The 25,518-nt window shown below is 46.0% G+C and overlaps 1 protein-coding gene across 1 annotated transcript in view; it reads right to left on the bottom strand.

The window, feature by feature from the left end:
* The window catches only part of GMDS (GDP-mannose 4,6-dehydratase), a 628,352-nt gene that overhangs the window by 302,442 nt on the left and 300,392 nt on the right, over positions 1-25,518 (bottom strand). The window contains exon 7 of the mRNA XM_051855925.3: positions 14,663-14,790. Within this exon, the coding sequence (XP_051711885.1) occupies positions 14,663-14,790 (128 nt within the window). The remainder of the gene's footprint in view (positions 1-14,662; positions 14,791-25,518) is intronic.

The raw sequence follows: 25,518 nt of genomic DNA, 5'->3' as shown, positions 1-25,518 counted from the left end.
CCAAGCAGCATCAGAAACTTCCTTTCAGAGTTTCACCCCAACCCGCTCACGCCAAGCATGACCGCGCACAGCCCTTCCGCCACACGGCTTGCTCACGGTCGTCAGGTTTTGCTACCTCGCTCCGTGACTGCTGTCATCCAACCCTATAAGAAAGCCTGTGTCTGGTGAGCGTGAACTGACTCTGTGCCCGGTGGCCTCAGTTTCCTTCACGGAAATCTGGTGGCTCACTATCTAAGAGCAATTTTAGAAGCAAGTTTTCTTCCTCAATGAATAGTGTGGTGCAATTCTTTTTAAAAGACTATATTCCAGCTACAGGGAAAAAATATACTATGTCAAAAATGACAATAATATGTATTTTTCCACCTTGGAAACTTTAGACTTGAAAGCAGCCTACAGTATAAGTTTTCCATCATTGCAGTTGAGTTCGAGGACCACCAGTGTAACAACTGCACTCAGAAAACCGCAGGGGTGGCCTCGCTGGAGTGCACATGGAGTGGCTGGGGAACAGGAAACGAAGCCAGATGGTTGTGCTGAGGGAAGCACTTTTTTTCCCCTTTATAAAGCCAAAAATGTACTAATAGGTCAAGCACAAAAATGCAGATATGGTAACACAGAAAACTGACAAGCAGCGAGCGCCTTCTAAATGAGACACGTTTCGATGTGCATCACGGTCCCACCTAGATCAGTACGTGGATGTGGGGCAAAGAAGAACAAGCAACACAGCAGATCCGTCCTAGCCATCTGAACGCTCTGCCTGCCGGGAAAAGCCACTGAGCTCTTTCAGGCACTACTGCAAGAACGTGGACGCCAACAGCATGATTTGTATTACAAGGAACATCTGTGAACTATCGTAAAAACTTTTTTTTTTAGGTGAACCTTTGAATACAGAGTCTGAAGTAACCACAGAGTATACACTCTGGCTCCGCACGCATCCGGCTAAACGTGGTTATTCACAACTGCGTGAAGTCCACACGCGGGACGGCACCTGACACAGCAGTCTGGGCTGCTTCTGGGGGAACAGGCTGTGCTCGGGCTCACTCAGTCCACCACTAGCGCTAGACACTGCAGGACCCGGGTTCCCCAGGCCAATCCCACACCGCAGGCGCCCGGACACGCTGCCTTGCTCTCCCCCAATTGCGTCAGGTGCTCCGCGGCTGGCTGCCTGACCTCCCTTCTGCCAGAAGGGCCACAGCAGGTTCCGGCTCAGGGATGCGGTGGCCTCAATGCTGCGACCCAGCCTACCCCTCCCTCCCAGCACTGCTGGGGCTGCCGTCCCCTTGGAATCACAGAAGGGCTGGGGTAACCCCAGAGAGGCCAGCCCTGGCACCTGTGAGCTGCATGGAGACTGCCTGTACCCTGACTGATGCGTGAAGGGATGGGATGACCGAGCACAGCACACCGTGCAGAGGTTCCTGGGTCCTGACACTGCACCGCACCGGAGTGGAAGGGGAACAAGGCACGTCACAACCTAGCTGTATCAGCTTTGTTTGGGAGTCAGTTATCTCTGGATAATGAATGGCTCTGTCTGTCTGTCTGATGCAGAACGAAATGAATCAATGAGGCTGATCTAGTAGGAGGTTCTTGCACTGCCAGGTACTCATCCAGTGAACACACACCAAGTACCCAACGATCAAGTCACCGTGAGGGGGAGCTCAGGGTTACAACAGGGGGTCAGCAAGGTCAGACGTGGTACAAGTCAGCCAGAGAATTCTGGCAGAGGCCCGCAGGGATGTAAATAAAGGGCCTAGGCTGCATGGGAAAAGGCCAATTCTTCAGTTAAGTGTCTGGAGGAGGAGGGTAAAAAGAGGTTAGGCCCTGAGAAAAAGCCCCCTGGGAGGCAGCTCAGAGCGCAGCCCAGCAGGAGAGCAGAACTTTGAGAAGCAAGCGGCTGAGTGCAGCCAAACTCCAGTGGGGGTGAGGGCAGCTGCAGCAGAGAGCTCCCCCGGCAGGCAGGCCCAGACGAGCTCTGCCCAGGGGCTGGAACGCCAGGCCCCCAACACTGGCCTTCCTCCGCAGTGAGGACAGGTAGTGGGGCAGGAGGCGGACAGAACACCATAGCGCAGGGCCCTGAGTAACAGGAGCACAGAGGAGGCCCCACCGGAGGCAAACTCTGGGGTGTCAGCTCTGCAGGCCTTGCGGGCGAGGGGAAGAACGGGAGGCCTGCGCTGCTCTTACAGGGCTGCGGAGGGTCAAGGAGTCTGACACGTTTTCAGCACTCTGCAAGGTCTCACATTTGAAAATAAAGGCTAACTGGGTAATTTTCAGATTCAGGGAGGCTTTTGCTAGAAAGCAACAACTGCCACTTCAAGCCGGTTGCAAACGCAGGCCCATTCCAGGCTGCAGGGAGCCTGCCACTCAGGCCCCCCAGCCTCCTCCCAGAGGACCCCTGGTGGCCTTCGCGTTGCTGAGAAAACTGCCGTGTCATGCTTTACCATGACTCGACTATAATCGTGGCTTTCACGTAGCTGCTGCTTCATGCTTGGGATGTTTCTGCTATTGCATTCCACGTGGAAAACACAGCTGTAGGGAAAAGGAAGGAAGAGCAGCCCACGGCGGAACGCTGGCCGCACAGTGGCCGGTGCGCACCCGGCACCCTGCGAAAGGGGCGCACCATCAGGGGTTCACCCAGCTCTCAGGGACCCTGCCCTGGACAGAGTCACAGCGTGATGCTCAGGATGCCGCCAGCCTGGCGCAGACTCTGCCAGAGAGCTTTAATGCCACCCCATTCCTGCTGCCTGGGAGGGAGCAGACTGGAGACGGCAGGGGGAGTGGAGCTAAACGGAGAAGGGGAGGGGAGGGAGAGAGGGAGGAGGGTCAGGGGAGCTAGTGAAGACCTTACTAAACCAAGCTAATGTAATTTTTTGAGCGCCACTAGACTTCTAACATCCCAAAGCCTTACACCACGCGCAATTAAACACGCAAACCTGTAATTCATTGGGGATAATTCTAATGGATGACTCACTTGGCCCAGCCTGGTCAACAATGCTTTAGTTTCCCAAAGGCCCGAGCAGATAGTTAACTACAATGAAGCTACAGCCACCGCTGACGAAGGCGATGCAATGCAAAGCCTTCTGCCACTTCTTCAAACTTCTGACTTCAGTGTTTCCGAAGATAAGGAACAAGTGAAGTGATTTCTGTTGAACTTGTATTTCCGCATGAAGAGGCTGACTCCTTCACACTGTGCCATGTACAACCCGGACACCACCACGCACTGCAGAGGACGTCTCCTGTCAGGACACAGGATGTAGACTCTCCCGGCCCCTCCGAGGTTCACGGCTTCCTTCCCAGGGCCCCACCGGACTTGTTTCACCGGGCGAGGAGAAAGCGTACAAGGCCAGCAACGGAAACACTCGCTTACTTGTAATTCTCAGTGAGATGCTTATGTTTGCTAACTAGTCCACATTTAGTGAGGCTTCAGTGCCTCTCAGGAACGGCTAAGCACCAAGCACAGGGCAGAGGCGAGGGACGTCCGGGAGGGTGCAGGCAGCCCTTCCCTCTGAGAACCACAGTCGTGATTCCTGCTCTCCTCTCCGCGGGGGCATCAGATCCAAACAAGCAAATGATACAAAGCTTTATACAAATATAAGATGATGACCTTCTGGGTGTTAGCAAAGGTTTTATATTTTGTTTTTGAACTTGAAATTTAAGATTCAGTGAAAATCAGCGAGTAATTTTAAGAAAAAACATGGGGGCCAGTGCTGTAGTGTGGCGGGTAAAGCTGCCTTCTGCAGTGCCGGCATCTCTTATGGGCACCAGTTCGAGTCCTGGCTGCCCCACTTCCGATCCAGCTCTCTGCTGTGGCCTGGGAAAGCAGTAGAAGATGGCCCAAGTCCTTGGGCCCCTGCACCCGTGTGGGAGACCTGGAAGAAGCTCTTGGCTCCTGACTTCGGATTGGCACAGCTCTGGCCGTTGTGGCCAATTGGGGAGTGAACTGCAGATGGAAGACCTCTTTTTCTCCCCCTCCTTCTCTATGTAACTCTGGTTTTCAAATACATAAAATAAAATCTTAAAAAAAAGAGAAAGAAAAATCAGGAAACCTTACAGTGCTTGGGTTCCTGGTTGCTTCCTGCTGGTGTGAGGAGGAAGGCACAGCTGTTCCACCTCAGGGGACTGCCTGCTTCTTGTGGATGTGGTGGTAGACGGTGCACAGGGCAGGAGGTCACGGTCACCTTCCCAGAATGCACCCCGGCCCCTCTAGCACAGGTGCCCACACAGCTGCTCTGCTCTCTGAGGCAAAGCCTGGACACAGACCTGGGACTCAGCCCATCCTCTAAACTCATGGGTGGATGCAGCCAGGAGGAAACGAAATCACAACGCAAGACCCTGAAGTGATACTACAGGATGCTTTTTTGTTCTTTTTCCTGCACAGTTTGCAAAGTTTTTCTTTTTTTACTTAATAAATATAAATTTACAAAGTACAACTTTTGTGTTGTTGTGGCTTTTCCCCCCATAACCTCCCTCCCACCTGCAGCCATCCCATCTCCCACTCCCTCTCGCATTCCACTCTTCATCAAGATTCATTTCAATTATCTTTATATACAGAAGATCAACTTAGTATACACTAAGTAAAGATTCAACAGACTGCACCCACACACAAGATAGAGAGTACTGCTGGAGTAGCAGTTTTTCTACAGCTACGGTCAAAGAATTTCCTACGAGAATCTTTGTGTAAAATTTTACATGTGTTGAAGAACAAAAACCCCATTGTTAGAAAGCATGCTCTTGTAATTTCTGCAGGCATATCCTGGGGACTGGGATGCAGGACGGGGAGGGGAGGAGCCGGAAGCTTCTCCCTACCAACAGAGCCTGAGCTGGAACTCGGGCAGCTACTAGACGGATCTTCTAAAAAGGAGACTGTTGAGGAAACTGAGTGATCACGCTCGGACAGACAGACCCGGATGAGCTGCTGGCGATGCACCTGGTCTCTGCACTGGTGCCACTTCTGTGACTGTGAAATGCTGTTTTGTAAATCAGGGCCACTAGGTCATTCTTTCTGTGGCTGTACCTGCTCAGATATCCTCCTTTTGAAAAACAGGACTAAAGTCAAAATTAGGAAAGCCCAGAGATCAATGAGAAGCTGACCAGCTGCGAACACATGGCCACGCCTTGGCTTCCTTCAGGACTGTCTCCATCCGGAGAGCAACATGACCGAGAACATTTTCCTGGAATACAACGAATCCATCACAGCACAAGGCGGCTGGGACAAGCACGCTCGGGGAAATCTCTTTGGGTATGTAAAGAAAACATGTTCTGATGGGAACAAAACACATTTCGTATAGACGCATTTCATTGTGCCAACTGTGTAAAGAAACGGTCAGGTAGGGAGCGTGAACTCGGGTACTCACTGGACCACTGCCATGTGCAAGGCCTTGAGACAAAGAGCTTCCTTGAAGAGACGCACCAGGTAGCTAGCAACATCCCAGCCCAGGGTCCCCGGGCCGGCCTTCACCCGCGGAGTCTCCTGCCTTACAGGTTCTGCTTGAAGTAATGAACAGTGATGGGTTAAGCCCAGCCATTCTCTACGTAGAGGGAGAAAGCAGCCCAAGTGATGTGAGTAATTCACCTAACTCTGAGACGACTTAGGGAAGCTATAAGGAGTAATTTCATCTCTGTCTTTGACAACTTTACTAATAATTTCCATATGAGGTTTCAACCAACAACACAAAGACAATTTCTCAAAGGATTTCTCAGCTTTGCCTTTAGATAATTCTGCTTCTATAAAACTAAACTTATGGATTAGCTGGGCTTAGTGGTAGTTTAATTCTTTTTCTTTTCTAAAATAAAAGGGGACCTTCACTTAACTGTTTTCCAAATTCTTTTTCCCTTTGTGGCATATTTAGCTACTTGCACAGTTTCTGAAGCAACACAGGAAACTCTCTGGAAATTGGATTCAAGAGGACAGTGGCTTTTTTTTTTTTAAAGATTTATTTATTTATTTGAGAGGCAGATTTAGAGATAGAAGGAGACACAGAGAGAAAGATCTTCCATCTGCTGGTTGACTCCCCAAATGGCCACAATGACCAGGGCTGGACCTGGCCAGGCCAGGCCAAAGCCAGAATTCAGGAGCTTCATCTGGTCTCCCACATGGGTTTAGGGGTTCAAGCATTTGAGCCATCCTCCACTGCTTTTCCAGGCACAGTAGAGGGAGCTGGATGGGAAGTGCAGCAGCTGGGACCTGAATCGGTGCCCTACAGGATGCGGGTGCTGCAGGCTGTGGCTTTAACCAGAGCAAGAGCTCTGGCTCCCAACCGTGGCTTTTGTATATTCTTTAACTGCAATAACCCACAGGACAGGAGGTCCTGGAATTAAGTTACTAGCCAAAGTGTCAAACATCCTATTTCTGCACCATAGCTTCTCCTGTTTCCTGTCATACCTATTCCATATCCAGACCAGTGGTCTGGTCATCGCCGAGTGGGACAGATCACCACGACATGAACTCGAGATTTCAGGATCAAACTGGCTACAAAAAGCCACCAATTATCCTAGTGTTCTTGAAGTCAACAGGTAGGGAAAAGAACAGATCTTAAAAATGCAAATGACAGAACACTCACAGAGGCGATCACACATTTTTTTCTTTATCTAAGACCAAAGAGTAAGAAGAATTTTTTGAGGCTTCACTGCTAGGATTCATTCAGAAAGAATAAGCAGAAGAGACGTTTTATAGCAAGTACTAAGCAGGAAAGAGCAAGAATAACGTATGGTGTTTGCGGACAAGGAACACAAGGAGGCTGCTTTGATCCCAAATACCTTCTGCCTTTTCCAGAGTGCATTTGTGTAAGGAGGAAGCATTGAATATATACCATCTGTAAGCAAAATCATCACTGAATGTAGGTGATGTCATATTTTATGAGGCAATTATAACTATATCATATGAATGGTCCTGTCATTAAAATTAAAGTCAGCTTTTATTCATGGGTGGAAACCGACGTAAAGTGGGAGACACCAGTGAAAGAGGAGCTGGCTGAGGAGCAGGGTGGGGGCAGCGGGAGCAGGGTGGGGGCAGCGGGAGCAGGAGGACCGTGCTCGGAGAGGAAGAGGAAGGGCCAACCCGGAAGCCCAGCTGGGAGGAAGGAGGGAGCCTGCAGGGTCTCATGAACTCGGGGAATGTAAAAGAGTGCAGAAAGTAAACCAAGTGGGAAGAGAGTCATCTAGCACCGTCTTCAGATGGCAATTCCCAGCAAGTAAGCTAAGCGGGAAAAGCACCATCTCAATGTTGTTCTCCCAGTCGTTTATTCTCAGCATTAGAGCTGCGACCTTCTTAGCTACAAGAGCTCTTCACGATCCACAACGTAGGATGACACTTGACTCAGTGGGAGTGACTGAAGGGTGGGGAACAAGCTTCCACTTTAATGTGGTTAATTGCTACCTATTAGGACCAAACGGCATTTACACAATTTCATAATACACGTCCACAGGGCCTGTGCCTACAGAACCTGCAACTCCATTCCACGCGCATTTTCACCTCTGTACACACACACACACACACACACACACACGGACTTGCCGAGAACTGCTTTTCTTCTCACATGTCCAATTTTATATGTTTAGAACCAAGCTGAAAATAGCCCTCATTTTTCTACATTATCTGTGGATGGACACTCAATGAATACCTTGTCCTTGAAATATGGATCACATGGGTGTCTTCTGTTAGCACAATGGTTAATCAAGGCTTACTGTTTCTGACCTGGGGCACAGCTACGGCTGTGATGTCATTCCCAATCACGCAAAGATCTGACCAGATGAAATACCCACTTATGAATTTTTCCATTTTTTGTGGCTTATTTCAAACAATACACTGAGAAGTTAAAAATTTGCTGGGGCCAGTGCTGTGGCGCACTAGGTTAATCCTCCGCCTGCGGTGCCGGCATCCCATATGGGTGCTGATTCTGTCCTGGTTGCTCCTCTTCCAGGCCAGCTCCCTGCTGTGGCCTAGGAGGGCAGTGGAGGATGGCCCAGGTGCTTGGGCGCCTGAACCTGCATGGGAGACCAGGAGGAAGCTCCTGGCTCCTGGCTTCAAATCCATGCAGCTCCGGCCATAGCGGCCATTGAGGGGTGAACCAATGGAAGGAAGACCTTTCTCTCTCTGTCTCTGTCTCTCTCTCACTATCTGTGACTCCACCTGTCAAATAAATAAAAAATCTTTTAAAAAATTGCTGTAAATCATGGAAGGAAGAACCGCAGAAGACAGGACACAAAGGAAGCAAAGGGACCACGGTCACTTGCATTTGTGGCTCAGCTGGCCCTTTCTGTCCACGGTGCTCCAGCCACGGGTCCAGCCAGCTGGGACAGAAAGCAAGCAGGGGGCAACACTGCGTCTGCAGCGAACCTGGAGGCACTTTTTTCTTGTTCTTGAAAAAATACAAGATACCAACCATTTACACAGCGTTTACCTTGTGTTTGGTTTTGAGTAACCTGGAGATGATCTAGACGTACAGGAGAACAGTGGAGGTTACGTGCACACTGTAGGCCACTGAGCACCTGCGGATTTTGGTATCTGTAGGGACTCTAGAGCCAGTTTCCCATGGAGACTGAGGACGACTATGAACACTTTCTACAGCCAGCTCACAGAGATAGTTTCTCTTCACTCCTTTGGAACAGGAACAGGTTGCTCAGTCCAAACATTTTAGGTTGCAAAGATACTGGAAACTGGACAAACTTTTTTTGTGTCTACAAAAATGGCCGTTCTTTCCTCTTCCGCATTCAGTTAGGTCCTTGGGTTGCCTTTCTAATGTTTGGTTTGTTGAACACAGAACCCAGCCTGTTCTTCTCAATGCAGGTAAAGGAGTCTACTTAATCATTTCGACTATTTTCTGAATAACCTCCAGAAGGTTAGGAGATTTCTCTCTCCAATTAAAGCAACAGTCACTGGTCAATAAGAAGTCAAAATAAAACAGCAGTGAGTATTGTAGCACATTGAAGGAGGAGGCGCTGATATATTTTTCTTCCAAGCAAGGATGAGGCCCCCAGGGTGAGTACAAACCCATTACTGACCTCAAGTCACAGGGATTCTATTCGAACAGGTCTCCTAGTAAACACCCCTGGGAACTCTGCAGGCATTGTCACCTCCCAGTGGATCACAAAGGCAGGAATGATGCTGGTGAGCTGAGCTCCTCTTTGTGAGCCGAGGTCACTTTATGATACAAACACAGCCTTACCCTATCAGGTAGAGGAGACCTCGCCAAAGAATGGACTTGGGCATCAGTAACACTTGAAATAAATGAAACACAAAAAGATGCTACTTTTATTTGCTCCTCCCTGGGCGCGCGCACGTGCACACACACACACACACACACAGTTTGTTGATGATGACGAACTTGCAGTAAGCAAAAAGTTTCAGAAATTTAAATGGTATCTGTTCCTTGCAGATTTGCACAACACAGGAAGCAAAATGCTAGCAGCAAACTGACGGACAGGGAAGAAAGGATGGGGACAGTGGTCAGTTCTTCCCAGCTCTGTTCGGTCTACATCTGTCGGCCAAGGGCTCCCAGGTTTCCCACAGGCCTCGGTATCAGCTGTAATGAAGGCTCACCAGCTTGGTCAGAGGACAAGGGACAGAGGGGGATGCAAATCTCAGCACACATGTTGCCCAGACACACCCTTAGCACCTTCGCCTGATACACACAGCACCATGGGTTTGTAAGATCTGATGTTTCTCCTCTCCTTGGATCATAAAGGCAGGAAGGAAAAAGGAAGCAAAGCTGAATTTTCTGTCTCTCCGCAAGTGGAAGATTACCCACGTCCTGCTGCTTCCAACCCCAGTTTCCTTACATCAGCATCAATGAGCATGGCTCAGGCATCCTTCTGGGCTGGAGTGCTGGCTTCACTCACCTTTTCTGGCCATGACTTTGAACAATCACTGAAGCCCTCTGTCTCCTCCACCTGCACAGTGAAGATGTGCTGTACTGCCTGCCTTTCAGGAGTGTTGCGCCTGTTACACATGACAGCCTATGTAAAAGCCTCTGGCATGGAAAAAGTGTCCACCATTCAGTAATTCTGATTCGAAGAACAGCCTAACTGTTATCCGATCTTTGCTCCTGGTGACCTTCAAAGCCTGCTGCAAACAAGGTGACGCCCAGGGCTGCCTGTGGACCTGCGTGGCCAGGCCTGGGCAGGAAAGCCTCTCACCAGTCTATGAATGGCTTCTGCTGAGCCCTCCACAAAGCAGGGACTCAGTGTTCTTGACTACCTGTGTGTCCCCAAAGCAGGTGACCTCCTTAGGTGTGGTGAAAGCGTGAGGATACAACTGGTCTGGCCCTTACCAATGAACTTAACGCTCAGTATTTTCTGGCTATTGCTGTGTTCTAGACATTCATGAAAGTGGGATCAAAGATCTCTGTCTCTCTCTCTCTAACTCTGCCTTTCAAATAAATAAATGAAAATTTTTTTAAAAAAAGGGTTCCCAGGCCAATAAGTTTGGGAAATCTACCAATCTTACCTGATAATAGTACATATTCATATATCATAATTTTATCACGAGTTGTGAGAACTTGATCCTATGATTAAGAAACCTGCTTGACTTTGTCAGTGCAGCCTGTTTTTAGTCTCACCAGCTTTGGCAGAAGCCTACACGCCTGCCTGGTGGCCGGAGCTCCAGATCCGCCGAGTGCACGAGGACACTGAGCAGGCAGAGTGCTCCTCTGCTGGAAGCTGGTGGCTCGAGTCTGCCCGAAGGCGTGCTGCGAGCCCCCAGTATGTTTTCATGAGGACCAGGAGCTGTTTCAACGCAAATGAAGAAAGGAGGCAGGAAAACAGGCTGCGACAGAGACAAGCATATGTAAAACAACATGGAGATTCCTCAGAAATTTGCAAAGAGATCTACCATGTGACCCAGCCATCCCACTCCTGGGAACTGACCCAGAGGAAAAGAAATCGGCACATGAAAGAGTTCCTCGTGCCTTCATGTACACAATAACTAAGACATGGAATTCTCCCAGATTTTCATCAAGGGATGACTAAGGAAAATGTGGTACATGTGCATTATGGAATACTCTTCAGCCATGAAAAATAATGAAATCCTGTCTTGCAATGAAGTAGATGCAACTGGAGACCATTATGCTTAGTGAAATAAGTGAGTCACAAAAAGACAAACATGTTTTCTCTGATATGCGGTAGTAAATATGGAATATAGAAAAAGTGTAAGAAAGAAACTGGCATCTTATAATTTGATTATTTTATAGTCCTTTTTGATATTCCTGTGAACAAAGGTAGGTCTTTGCACTTTTTACCTGCTGAACATTATGGTTGGTGGTACATTAAGCCTGTGATTACAAAGTCAATTAAAAGTATGCTGTTGCAAAAATTAAATGAAAAGATGGCAAGAAAGGAAGGAGGGGGAGAGTATGGCTTCTCCCAATCTATGAATACATGATACCTGTTCTCTTTATATTAATACAAACTAAAAGAATATTTAATCAGATAAAAATATTGTACAAGTTTGAATTGAACTTTTTGCTACATTGTGTTTCTATAAATTGATATTTACAACTGTGAGCCATTAGCACTACAATAATGACTTAAATAGTAATTTTTTAAAAACTTGCAACAGTATTTGAAGATACTAATACAGAATCTGGTGATGGGTAAATGGGTGGTGATCATAATCAAATTTACTCCATTCTATACTTAATAAAAGACTGGAAAATATGTAACTGCCTGTGACTTATTGATTCTGAAGTACAATATAATTTAATATAGTTTTTATATTCTTTGTTCATTTCAGGTTGAAATACTTCTTAGTTATTTAAATTTTAAAACATTTTGATCTATGAAGCAAAATTGTAAGTGATGTTAATGAATTATTATCAGCAACAGGAAATGACTTTGTACAAGTTGTTGCAACAATGTTTACAAGACCGAGGCACGCTCCGTGTGTGTGTGTGTGTGTGTGTGTGTATATCTCACAGTAGTGCTCATTTTTTACAGGATGTTGCTTTGTCCTTCTGGGTAAACTGAGATACCACAACCTGTCTAAGGCTGGGGAGTGATTCTCTGGCATGGCCGGGAGCGCCACACCCCGTCTGCCAGCAAACTAGTCAGGAAAATTTACCTACAAATAAAAATTCATCTGCAAGTAAAAAAGTATAAGTCACTTAACCAAAATATACCCCAGTATTTTTGGGTATAAATGAGAAGGATTACACAATTAAATGTGCACAAGTGGGACATTTTTATGGGTTGTTTTATCTGTATTTGCAAGCACTTTATTCTAAAGTTGATTATAGTATCAGGATGCACGTGTCTTTCAAACAAAGCTTCTCTTTTTTCATTTTTGTGACTGATGATTTAACTAGCCAAAAATTTACTGTTAATCATAAATCTCTGAGAGAACTTCATTCATTGGAATCTCAAGGAATGGCAATAATTCTCAAAATGGAGAGTAGCAAAGTCATGAATTCTTACTTAATAATGGTACCTTTTTAGAAATCAAGACATTTAGATTTCTTCCGGAACACATAAATGAGGGCTGTAAAATGTTTCTTCCATCAATCATCAACATATGTTGCCATTAGAACCCAGAGAACGCTGCATCCACAGAACCCACTGGTTTCATGGGACAGAGCAAGTCTGGTGCCAAGGACAATGAATTCCCTTCAAGTGTGTGCACCGCCCCCTGCGGACCCCCCCGGCAACTCCACGTTCTGTGGAAGGGCCCGAGTGCCTCACTCCTGTGCGGTGTTTCGCCTCCTGGGCGTGCTGTGCAGACATCATCTTGTCAGGCACTTAACGAAAATGACTTCATGTGGGACAACCTTTTTCAAATATTTGCACCAAAATGTTTCCTTTTATATGAACACAAATGTAGGCCCTTTGTGCCAAGATCTGGGCTATTCCGGCAGCAGGGCCAGCCCTCACGTCTGGGGAGGAAGATGCCAGCAGGAGCAGGGGCTCACACAAGCCTTTCTCATCACCTCTGTGCCTACTTCACAGTCCCAATCACTTCGGCTGGATTTTTAAATTTATTTTTTAAATGTTATTCTCACCCCACGCCCCAGCGCAAGGTTAACATGCGTTGATTTCAAATAACATGGGAAATATACAAAGCATAAAGAAGAAAAGACCATAACCCATGACACGCACTAGCAACACGGGGACACAACATTTCCCTCACAATCAAAATCTATGTGGTTGCTGGGCTCAACACAAACACAAACGTCCTTATTGCCCAAGCAACAATCAATCAATCAATCAAAAAAGTAGAAAGTTAATCTGTTTGGGCTTGAATCTGAAGACGGGTTTGGATAGTGAGGGATACCTACATAGCTTTCTACACAACTCTAAGCATGTACAGGTGGTGTGAAGACTATGCTAAAATGGGATGATTGAGAAAACAACACGCTCACTCTTAGCAACTTGTCTCACATTTCTCTGTAGGTCAAGCTACTTAGACTAGACCAAAAGTCAGCTTCAGCCATCAGTTCCCTTTCTCCACTTTCTTAATAATTTCTAGCAGTATCAACCTTTTTTGATATAAAATTCTTAAAATATATCCAAGGACTATTGTCATAAAATGTTTCCTGTAACTTTAATTTAGAAAAGCATATTTAAAAGATATAAATGTTACTCTGTTCAAAATTTAAAATCAGAAGTGATTTTGTGCTCATATTAATTAGTATTAAGTGCTCAAGCACACACGCAGCTTTAATTGTTATGAACAAAAACAAAGACACGGTCGAACCGAACCTCTGCCTTAGCAAGACAAAGACACGGTGGAACCGAACCTCTGCCTTAGCAAGCCAACTACTTGTTCACTCTCGCAGATGCTCAAGCTGCTTGCGCAGTTCCATCAATGAACAAGGGAGCTGGACCTGCTCCCCGGTCAGCCGTCATTCGGAACAGAGGCAGGTACACAGCACAGGAGCTCTCGGACCAGGACTCCAGGGAGATGGACATGGTCACCACCGCGATCCTTCTTGAGAGACCACAGAACTAACACGCAGATTTGAAAGCACGCTAGTCAGGGCAAAGCACACTCACACCACACGCACGTGAACCCAAGCCCCCACCTTGTCTAGGAATCCCAAGAATCACAGTCTGGGTTTCCCTTTAGCTACATCCACTGTTTGTCACAGCACCATTATCAGGATCTCGGTACCTGTCTCTATCTGATGGACACAGTTCACAGGTATGCGGGGTAAGAAGTACGCAGAGGGATAAACCGGCCTCAGCGGCAGAAGCGAAAAGTCCCGCAGTAACATCACCCCTAGCGAATGTAATGGAATAATTTTGCAAATCTGAAGGTCTTTGATTCTACAAATGGAAACTACATAGAATTAGTATCTTCCATGAAGCACGTCCTGCGATGTGACTACTGGGCAGGAAGGACAAAGTGCAACAAAGGGGGATGGGTTAGGTAGGAACCTCGAAAGCAAAGCCCACGATTCAAACATTTTTTCAGTTACCCATCCATCATCCGAAGTACTGATCAACACCTGTGTCTTAAACAATTAAATGAACACTTGTAAAAGATTTCCCTGTTCAAGCAACAATCAGTGAGCTACATGCAACTCCTGAAGAACTGTGTCTTAGTGAAAGTGCCATGACTTAGAACATGCCGGCATTAGCTTGTGTGCCACCACCTCCAGGCCACGCGTTTTCACGAGAGGCTGGCATTTCAACATCAACTGACACAGTACTTTTAAGAATGTAATGAATCAGTTCCTACCTCCACATAGTCCTTGGCATGGCCCCAATCTCGTTTGGCATCCAGATTTCCCAAACTGAAACATTCCAGTTGTCCAAGGTAAATTTTAGCTACCGACCGGCTAATTTTTCGAGTAACAAAATTAGCTCCTAAAAAGAGACAAAAGATGTATTATCAGTGGAGTACATTTGACATTTAACAGTTTGGTGAACCAAATCCAATCTTGGCCTCTGGGCAATTCTTTCATTCCTCTCAATCCCCTTCAAAATATTAGAAAGAAAAAAAAAAGAGAGAAAGAGAAAAGATCATTAACTGTCATTTAGAAAAGTTAAGAAGTCCTAATTCTAAGTGTCACATCAGCTCTCCTCTCATAACAGACATTTTTCTTTGGGGGATGTCTCAACATTCCTAATTCGCTCCTTCAATATGCAACCCAGGCATCAGGCCAAAGAAAAGCTATTGGAATGCCAGTTTTTAAACAGAAAATTCAAAAGAGTTGTATAAAAGGAAATGCCAGAATGGAAGACAGACATCTAAGACCACCCTGATTTTTTTTTAAGAACACAAACATCATATATTCCTGTTAATAAAGCTATTTTGGGGTCTGTGGGGAGAGGAGGGAGAAAGTAACTTAGTTCACAGGGCAGAACTAGTTAAAGGAAACAAAAAAGAAATTTATTTGGCTGCCTTTTTCTTAACAAAACAAGTGATCATTCTTGCTTAAAAATCTGCACAACCACCCAAACACAAAGCAGGACCTGGCTCCAAAGGGAAAGGTGTCCTGCCCTGCGCTCGCTGCCGTGGCTCCTGCCCACTGTTTCAGTTACCCACAGAAGGGCGCGCAGTCCTCCGTAAGCATTCTGGAATGATTGGATGAAAGGTACCGTAAGCTGAAGAAAGCTCTGAAATTGTTTTCATGTTCTCTAGTGTTTAATGACACTCTTTCTACTTTTTTTTTCAAGATTTATTTGTTTTATTTATTTGAAAGGCCGAGTAACAGAAAAAGAGAGAGAGAAAGAGAGACAGAGACAGAGACAGAGACAGAGATTGATTGATTCCAGCCACTGGTTCACTTCCCAGACGGCAGCAACAGCAGGATAGGGCCAGGATGGGGCCAGGCTGACGCCAGGGGCAAGGAGCTCCACACCCAGGTCCCCCAGTGGGTGGCCATTTTCTGCTGCCATTACTGGTGCATTAGCAGGAAGGTGGGTCAGAAGCAGAGTAGCCAGGACTCCAAGTGGCATGACAATAGGGAATATGGTGTCCTAAGAAACGGCTTAACCTGCTGTGCCACAACACCCATCCCATACCTACTTCCAAAAGACAATGACCAAATTTAAAGATGCTCTGAGACAACTTTATGTAAGCCCCTGTATCGAGGCAAGGTTATCAGAGAACACTTAATGACAGATGTTCAAGGCAGGAACACACACTTGAACCAGTAAGCAACGGCTCCCTGCAAGGTAAGAGACATGAGCATGATCGCTTATCACACAGCAGTAACTCTGCACTTCTGCAGATGAGGCAGAGAGACAAATATGATGAAAGCCTCAGCTCCCGGAGAACCGGCACAGGAATAAGGAGAATATTTCTAAATACGTTTTCTAAGTTTTGGCAAGAATACGGCCTACTGCACGTTGAAACACAGATTCACTTACTACATAACTTGGTATACAGATTTATATCAATGCCATATCATTAAAAAAAATCCAAATTCTCAATTTCCAGAAATCCAAATCCTCAATTTCCCTTAGTGATTCATAAAGAAATCAAAGTTTCAACTTTTCATGGTAGTTAATAAGCCACATGGAGATTCAAAACAGCCTTTTGGGGCCAGCACTATGGCATCATAGGCTAAGCTTCAGTCTGCAGCGCAGGCATCCCATATGGGTGCTGGTTCATATCCTGGCTGCTCCACTTCTGATCCTGCTCTCTGCTATGGCCTGGGAAAGCAGTGGAAGATGGCCCAAGTGCTTGGGCCCCTGCACCCACGTGGGAGGATGGGAGAGGCCCCTGCTCCCAGTTTTGGCTGGGTTCGGCTCCAGTCACTGCGGTTGTCTTTCGGGGAATGAACCAGTTGTTGGCAGATCTCTCCGTTTCTCCCTCTTGCTGCAACTCTACCTCTCAAATAGATAAAATCTTTTAAAAAATGACAACAAAACCTTTCAAAATAAAGATATAATTATTAGAAAAATTATTCTAAATCTATGACAAGAGTTTTAAATTTTCTATTTTTTATGAACTCATGGCAAATTTAAATTTATAACTAAACTCCGGATTTTTGATGTGTGTCTTCCAGACTCAGGGCTCTTCTATGATCTCAAAGTATATTCATTACCTAGTGATGTCGAAGTATTAGACAAAGTTCTCAGTACAGAACTGTCCTGATTTTCCTGCTGACCAATAAACTAAAGTTTAGGAGTCAAACAGAAGTGTCTGACGCTGCCAAACTACTTACCTGCCTTTAACTAGTACTGACCCTGCGCTTAGCCGACCACACGCTGAGCTGGACACACAAGCAGCAGCCCCTCGGGCGGCACACAGGGTGGAAGGCAGGCTGACAGACCAGTCCTGAGGACTAATGAAAGACAGGCGTGCGAGGGGGGATGCGGTCGGGGCCTGCATCTCAGTGACCAGACTTGGTTTAAGTGCTCACCAGGAAAGGAGCCAGCACTGAGTGTCCTGGTGAGGCCTGGGAGGGGGTTCAGGTTGGGGTGGCACTCCGGGCAGAAGGAGCGGCACTTGCAAGGACAGGGCAGTGTCCTTCTCTTCCAACCTTCACCGCAATCCCAGGATGATGGCCATCTCACGACGGCTGTCACCGTCAGCACTGCGCTGAGCTCTTTACATGGGGAACTCATTGAGTTTCCGGAGCAACCCAAGGACAAAGTACTAACATCCTGATTTTGTACATGAAGCAGCTGAGATTCAGAGACTACGGAATTGGGCCACTCTAAAACGGGATTCAGAGATCTATGTAATTACAATGCTCAGGTTCTTACAGTACCAGGATTCTGAGTGTCACGCTAGAACTGCATATCCATTCTTGTCTGGGTCCAGAAGTTATCTTGGATAATTAGTCAAAATTTCTAGTTCTTAAAATTTTGATTTTACATGCTATTATTTGGAACAGCTATCTTGAGATATAACTCACACATCATACATCTCACCCATTTAGTCTACACTTGGATAGCACTTAGTATATTAAGAGTTCTATGGTCATCACCCACAATGAATTTTAAGAGTACTTTTATAACCTCCAAAAGAACCCCGGTGCCCCTCACAGTCCCTAGCTATTTCTTCCCCATGCCCCAAAACTAGGCCACCGATCAACTCCTGTTGCTATGGATTACCTGTGCTGGACACTCATATAGATGGAACCACACAGTCTGTGGTCTTTTGGGACAGGCTTCGTTCCCTTAGCATAACATTTTCAAGCTTATCCACTTCGTGGCTGAAAGGAGACATCATTCCTTCTCCTAGCTAAATAATAGTTATTAATTATTACTCCTTCTACTGGCTAAATAATATTTATTTTATTATTATTATTATTGACAGGCAGAGTTAGACAGTGAGAGAGAGAGACAGAGAGAAAGGTCCTCCTTCCATTGGTTCATCCCTCAAATGGCTGCTATGGCCAGCGCGCTGCGCCAATCTAAAGCCAGGAACCAGGTACTTCTCCTGGTCTCCCATGCGGGTGCAGGGCCCAAGGACTTGGGCCATCCTCCACTGCCCTCCTGGGCCACAGCAGAGAGCTGGCCTGGAAGAGGAGAACCGGGACAGAAACCAGCGCCCCAACAGGGACTAGAACCCCAGGGTACCGGCACTGCAGGTGGAGGATTAGCCTAGTGAGCCGCGGCGCCAGCCAATATTTATTTATTATTATGACTCCTTCTGCTGGCTAAATAATACTTGGTTGTAGGGACAGAGCACATCGATTTATCCCTTCATCAGCAAACACTTGGGTCTTTCCTTCTTTAGGCTATGGTGAACAACGCTGCTCTGAACATTCAGGCCCAAGTGTTCTTGCAGACTTGCTTTAATTTCTTTTGGGTATACACCTAGACTCCCTGGGTCCTCTGGTAACTCTATTTAACTTATGCAGGATCTGTAGACTGCTTCCCAAAGGAGCCATGCCACCTTGCATCCTCACCAGCAGCGGCACAGGTTCCAGTCTCTCCACATTCTCCTGACACTGCTTACACCCTTGCGACTGCAGCTGTCCTGGGGAGTGTCTCCTGGAATGCCTTGGGGTACCCAGCGATCTCAAGCATCTGTCTCCCCGTGTGTTACTGGTGAGTTGTTATCTTCTTTGCAGAAATGTCCATTCAGATCCTGTGCCTGTTTTCCAACTGGGTCACATGTCTTTATTAGGCAGTTATAGGAGTTTTTTACATATTCTGGATCCACATCTCTTATCAGAAATAGGATTTACAAATATTTTCTCTCATTCTAAAGGTAGTTTTATCACTTTATTCAAAATGCCATTTGAAGCACAGAAAGTCTTTAATTTTGTTGAAGTCCAATTTCTTTGTTTTGTCGTCTATAATTTTGGTGCTATATTCAAATGGGTTTGTCTAACCAAAGGTCTTAAAGAGTGGCTCCTACGTTCTCTTTTATGAATGTCATAGGTTTTGTTCCTATATTTGGATCCTTGATCCACTGTAAGTTAAATTTTGCTTACAGAGTGATGAAAGAATCCAAATTCATTTGCATGTGGACATACAGGTATCTTGGCACTATTTGTTGAAAAAGTTATTCTTTCTCCACTGAGTTGTCTTGCTACCTTTGACAAATTAATCACAAATGTAATTTATGACTTTAAATTCTTTTTTTAAAGGATTTATGTTATTTATTTGGAAGACAGAGTTACAGAGAGAGGCAGAGATCTTCCATCCACTGATTCACTCCCTAAATGACCACTATGGCAAGAACTGAGCTGAAGCCAGGACTCCCAGGTGGGTGCAGGGCCCCAAAGACTTGGGCCATCTTCTACTGCTCTCCCAGGCCATAGCAGAGAGCTGGATCAAAAGTGGAGCAGCCAGGATTCGAACTGGCGTCCATATGGGATGCTGGCACTTTAGGCAGAGGCATTAACTCGCTGTGCTACAGTGCCAGCCCCTGATTTTAAATTCTATACTTTAAAAAAAATTAATTTTATGACAAAGGCATAGAGACACAGAGATGTCTCCCATCTGCTATCCTACTCTCTAAATGTCTGTAGCAGTCAGGACTGGCCCACGTGGAAGCCAGGAGCCTGGAACTCCATTCGGGTCTCCCAGATATGTGGCAGGGACCCGAGTCCTTGGGCTATCATCTGCTGCCTCCTAGGTGTTCAGGAAGACGAATCAATGGCAGAGCAACGCAGACACAGGCCAGGCACCCTGACGGGACGTGGCATCTCACGCAGCAACGTAACTGCTGTGGCAGATACTCACCCCTGATTCTATCCTGTTGATCTACACATCTGTCCTTCAAGCGCGGCCCACACAGACTCACTAGATGACGACTCACTGTATATGATTACTACAGTTTTGTGGCTAGTTTTAAAATCAAGAAGTATGAGTGTTTCAACTTTGTTCTTCTTAAAGCTTGTTTTAGCTATCCCCTAACCCCTGAATTGCCACATATTAGGATCAGTTTCTTGATTTCCGCAAAAACACCAAATGGGATTATTGATAGGAACTATGCTGAACTTCTAGATCAATATGAAGACTGCTTCTGTCCTACAAGTATTACATCTTCTGACCCACGAACACCGGATGTCTATCCATTTCCTTCAGGACTTTATAAATTTCTTTCAACAGTGTTTAGTAGTTCTTAGAAGAAAGTATGCATCTCCTTTGTTAAATTTGTTCCCAGTTTGTTTTCTTAATTGCACTCTCAGATTAATTTTAAACCTTTTTGCAACCATGTGTTATTAGTTGGTTTTTGGAAGAAACTTATGATTTGTTGTTTATTGAATTCACTCTCATTTCTCCTGCTTCATTTCACAAAGCTGTGTTTTTAGAACAGAGCAGTATAAAGTCACAGGATGTAAGAGGTCACTTTGTCCCATCACCCCAGATGCACAGGTAGACGGAGAGGCACGAGAGCCTCAGCACAGCCCCCAGGGAACAAGCAGCCCAGGGTGCCCCAGCCTGCCTCAGCCGCTCTCCGCCTCGGGCTGCTCTCCCCAGCCCACAGTGTGCGGCAGCATGTGCTTCCTCACAGGATGTGACGTTCATGATTGTCAAGTGGGACACTTGTGGACAACAGAACCCCGATGATTATTTTAAACACACACGTGCTTTCTAAGAGTCTTGAACTCCAAGACCCTTGATGGGAAGAGGACTAAGAAAAGTTTGCCTGAAGGACTGAAGGAAGGCCTGCTCTCTTAGCTACCACCTGCTTTATCTTGCACAAACCACCGTACAGCTCTGAAGTTACGGTCTTGTCCGTAAACTACTTGTACATTAATATCTGCCACACCAAACCACAGGTCACATTAATGTAGCTGGAGTGATGCTACAGAACACAAATCACTACAAAACATAAAGATGATCCCCATGTCCCTGTTTGTAAAACAAGGATGGTAACAGCACTTAACAGGTAGGTTTGATGTTTAAACCAGAAAAGCCAGGTAATATGATTAGTTAATATACAATAAAAGTTAATCATTATTATAATTATGACTTTAAAATGCTAATGGTATCTGTAATTAAGTTTCAGTTCAGATCTCTTAGCTCTTTTATGACTATGTCTCTTAATTCTCTGATTTTGACAGTCTGAGAAGGAAAACTGATGTAAATAAACAACTAACGCCAAAAGCAGGCCAGTGGATTCGCACATAGAGAAGCACCCATCATCAGCACTCCTGGAGTCAGGCTGCTCCACCTCGGGAGAACAAAGTGCCCACACAAATGCGGATTCATAAGCAGATAGCAGTTAGGAAAGTTTTCAGTCCAAACATCGGTTCCAAGGTTGATAATCATGAGTTTGGCTAACACTGGTAAAGTAACAAGAACTGGACTTCTGTTCAGGCAACACAGCAGACATAGACAACATGAGAAACACCAATGAACGCTGGATACAATCTTACTATTACTATTCCTTTAAACCCAAAGCTGGCCTCCGAGAAATAAAGGGAAAGCAAGCCCCCGTGTGCAAGGGAAACCCCAGAGCTCTGATTGCGAGCGTGGGCTGGCAGGGCGAGAGGGCCACCTTCATTGTCCAAGCAGAGACAAAGCAGAGGCATCCGAGGCAGAACACAGGGGCAGGACTGCCAGAGCACATCAGTGACTGGTGATCCCGCTGCTTTATCAGGGCTAGCATCTTCAAGAGGTGTTTGAAGTTCTCAGTTGTCATTTCTATGGAATGAGATCATAATCTCCTCTAAAGCCCAAATGAGGACCACATTTCAGAGGCTGCAGGACACTGCACCAGCACAAAGTACTTTCATTAGTTATAAATTCTTGCCATCCTGGACATTTTTAACACGATAAATCTTTTAAAATAATAAGGTCTTTCTTGCTTTCGATTCCTCTTCACACGCCCTTCTCCATGGGAAGCCCGGGGTGAGGAACGGCCGAAAGGGCTGCACGGGAAATTCAAAACAGCGACGTTCACCGAGAGCAAGTTTCCTAAATCGCTTTACCTATCAAGGGTCAAGCCTGTCACAGCCGCCAGTTCCTTCACAGGTGATGCCCTGTGGGTGTCGAAGGGCAGGTGCATGGCCTGGGGTCCTCCCAAAGGAGAGGCTCCCAGGTGGACCTGAGCAGAGTGGGGACAGGCGAGCTGTTGGCATTTCCGTTTTCCTCTTCGGGCACAAGCCTACAGAGTAAGACAGCATGCAGAAAAACCTTCACCCTGTTTCGTACCTGAGAATCTGAAGAGCTCCCCTTAGAAGCCACCTACGTAGGCGTCGGGCAGCTGAATCAGGATACGCTAGCCAAGGAAGTAAGAAACCCACAAGTCACGAGTAGTGGCAAGAGGGTCGGCAGGCCCGTCCCACGGCCTGGGAGTGGTCCAGAGGTGGAGAAAAGGTGCCCTGTAGTTAGGGCTGGGGGTAGACCACCTGGCGTGAGGCTGACTCCCCCAGGAGCCTCAGGACAGAGAAGCCTGTGAATTCTGCTAGCAGCAGCCGCCAGGGAGAGGCAGGCCTGGGCCCAGTTCCTCCTCTGTGGCCACCAGGAAAGGGGACAGCTCCGAGCAGCAACTCTGCAGCCCATGCCAGGAGGCACTCAGAGGGTCCCACGTAAGCCTGAGGACACTAGATGCCCCTCGGCCAGAACAAGGCCAAACAAGCCACACCTGTGTCACTTTTACCTTGATGCCATCTTGAAGAGATCCCAGGGATGTGGCATTCCCAGAAAGACTAGTTTCAACACTTTGTTAGAGCAGACACTGAACTCTTTTCAAGCTTAAAATCTGGGTTGGAGGATGTTGGTATAAATTAATCTTTCAGGAGTGTGTTAATTTCCTATGGCTACCAAAACAAACTACCACCAATTAGGGGGCTGAAAACAGCAAACATGTTAGTTTCATGCTCTTGGAGGCTGGCAGTCTGAACCCCAGCAGGGCCAGGCTCCCGCGAGCTGCAGCGGCGGAAACCTCTCTCCCTGACACACGGCTGCATCCAGCGATTCTGTGCCTCCGGCCTCACACGGACTTCCGCCTTCTCTGCACGCTGCTGTCTTCACTCCTGTTTCCCATGAGGACACGCCTCACCGGGTTTAAGGCCTAACCTGATAGTCCAGCAGGATCTTTTCATCCGAATCCTGAACTTAATTATATTTGCAGATTCTTTTTCCAAGGTGGTCACATTCACAGAATTTCAGAAATTAGGAAGCGGACATTTTTCTTCTGGGCTACCACTCAACCCACTCCTAGAATCAAGGGTCAGAATACTTAAGATATGTGATAAAACAGAAATGGGGAATGCACTACTTAAATATCAACACAAGTGTGATTCATATAGCGTTCATGAGCACAGTGTCAAACAGGGTCTCCGCTTTCAGAAAATGAGCTTACAGGTGATGAATAAGTTTTCCCTCCTTTTAGCTTGCTGGTGAGTTTGCCTCAAGTGAACAGCCTGGGTCGCTTTCTTCAGAAAGCACTCACGCGTAGATTCATAAGTTTGGACCAGACACGCTGTGCTATGTGTGTCCCTGCGTTTATCAATTTCACTTCTCATCATTCTTTTTTGTGTCTTTCTTCTAGTATAGGCTGCCCTCTTAAAATGCATTCTTTCGATGTTCCTTTAATGCAGAGAAATTATCTAGCTCCTATCTGAAAGACAGTTTTGCTAAGAGCACAATTCCAGGGTGAAATGACTTTCTTTTTCATGCTGTTGGCATCTGCCCACTGTCCCCTGGTTTCCAGTATGCGCTAGAGGCGACTGCCGCGGGTCGCACTGCCAGTCCTTTATAGGTAATGTTGCTGCTGTCGCGATGCCCTCTGCTCTCTGCTGAAGCGAAGTGTCCATCCAGGGTCTCAGACACTGCTTCCTGCTCAGTGCTCACAGGGTTTCTCCCGCAGGGGCTACTTCATCTAGACCGGACTTGTCAAAGCAGCTTTCTCTTTAAATACTACCTCTCACTCTGTTTTCTCCTGAGAATGCTACATTTCCTCATTTTTTTTTAAAGTAGGTCTTTTATTTTTAAGATTTGTTTGTTTATTTGAGAGGCAGAGTTACAGACAGAGGGAAAGACAGAGAGAAAGGTCTTCCATCTGCTGTTTCACTCCCCATATGGCCGCCATGGCCGCAGCTGGGTTGATCCAAAGCCAGGAGCCAGGAGCTTCATCCGGGTCTCCCACGTGGGTGCAGGGGCCCAAGCATCTGGGCCATCTTCCACTGATTTCCCAGGCCATTAGTGGAGAAGTGGTCAGAAGAGGAGCAGCCGGGACATAAACCGGGCCCATATGGGATGCCGGCGCCGCAGGCAGAGGCTTCACCCACTACACCAGGGCGCCGGCCCCACTTCCTCCATTTGTCTTCCAATGTTTTTTTTTTCTCCACAATCTTGGGTAAGTTCCTTAGACTCATCTGATCTTCCCTCAGCAATCTTATTTAATACTTAAGTCATTCACTTAAATAATAATTATTTTTTGCATTTCTAAAGTTCACTAATACTTTTTCATTTTTATTTTAATTAGTTTTTAATGGATTCAATACAGTTTGTAGGGACAATCCTAAAAATATAATATTCCCTTCTTCCCTCTCCTTTTTTCCCTCCCATCCTTTTTCCTTCTTTTCTTTCTGTATTTTTTTTTAGTTTTTGAGATAATATATTTTAAATTTACATTATAATAAAAAGGCTCAAAACTTCACCAAATAAGAAGTTTAACAAGTAAAAAGCAAGAAGACCCTTAGTTTAGTGGGAATGTAGACACAGCTACATTCAACAGTACCTGAATGGAAAAACAACCATTTCATCCAAATACAGTAAATTTTAAAATAATCACAGATCATTAAAACCACAGTAGTATAACACTCTTAACCATAGGTGTGACAAAGATATAAAATAAAATTTCATACAGCTATATTTTCAGCAATACCGACACACACAGGCATGTTTTTTCTTTTTGGTTTTGGTTTTATTTTTTTTTGTTTTGCTGTTGCTGTTGTTGGTTTAACTTCAGCTCCCACATACGAGGAGGAACATGTGGTATCTGTCTTCCTGTGTCCAGCTTATTTCACTCACCATGATGTCTTCAAACCTGCCAGGACATTTTAAAACTCTGTGGCTTGCTCATTGTTTTGTGATTTATCACTTTATCTCTATGTGTTTTCGTAATTCTATCTCCTGAATACGATCATAGCAGTACTTGGAAGTCCTGGGGGACTAATTTCTTATTTATTATTTCTGCTGACTGTGACTGATGGTGATTTGTTT

The sequence above is a fragment of the Oryctolagus cuniculus genome, chromosome 5 (genome assembly GCF_051225735.1).
Source record: "Oryctolagus cuniculus isolate XC-2025 breed Fujian yellow rabbit chromosome 5, ASM5122573v1, whole genome shotgun sequence".
In the NCBI taxonomy this organism is placed as follows: Eukaryota; Metazoa; Chordata; class Mammalia; order Lagomorpha; family Leporidae; genus Oryctolagus; species Oryctolagus cuniculus.
This window is presented reverse-complemented; position numbering and strand designations above follow the sequence as displayed.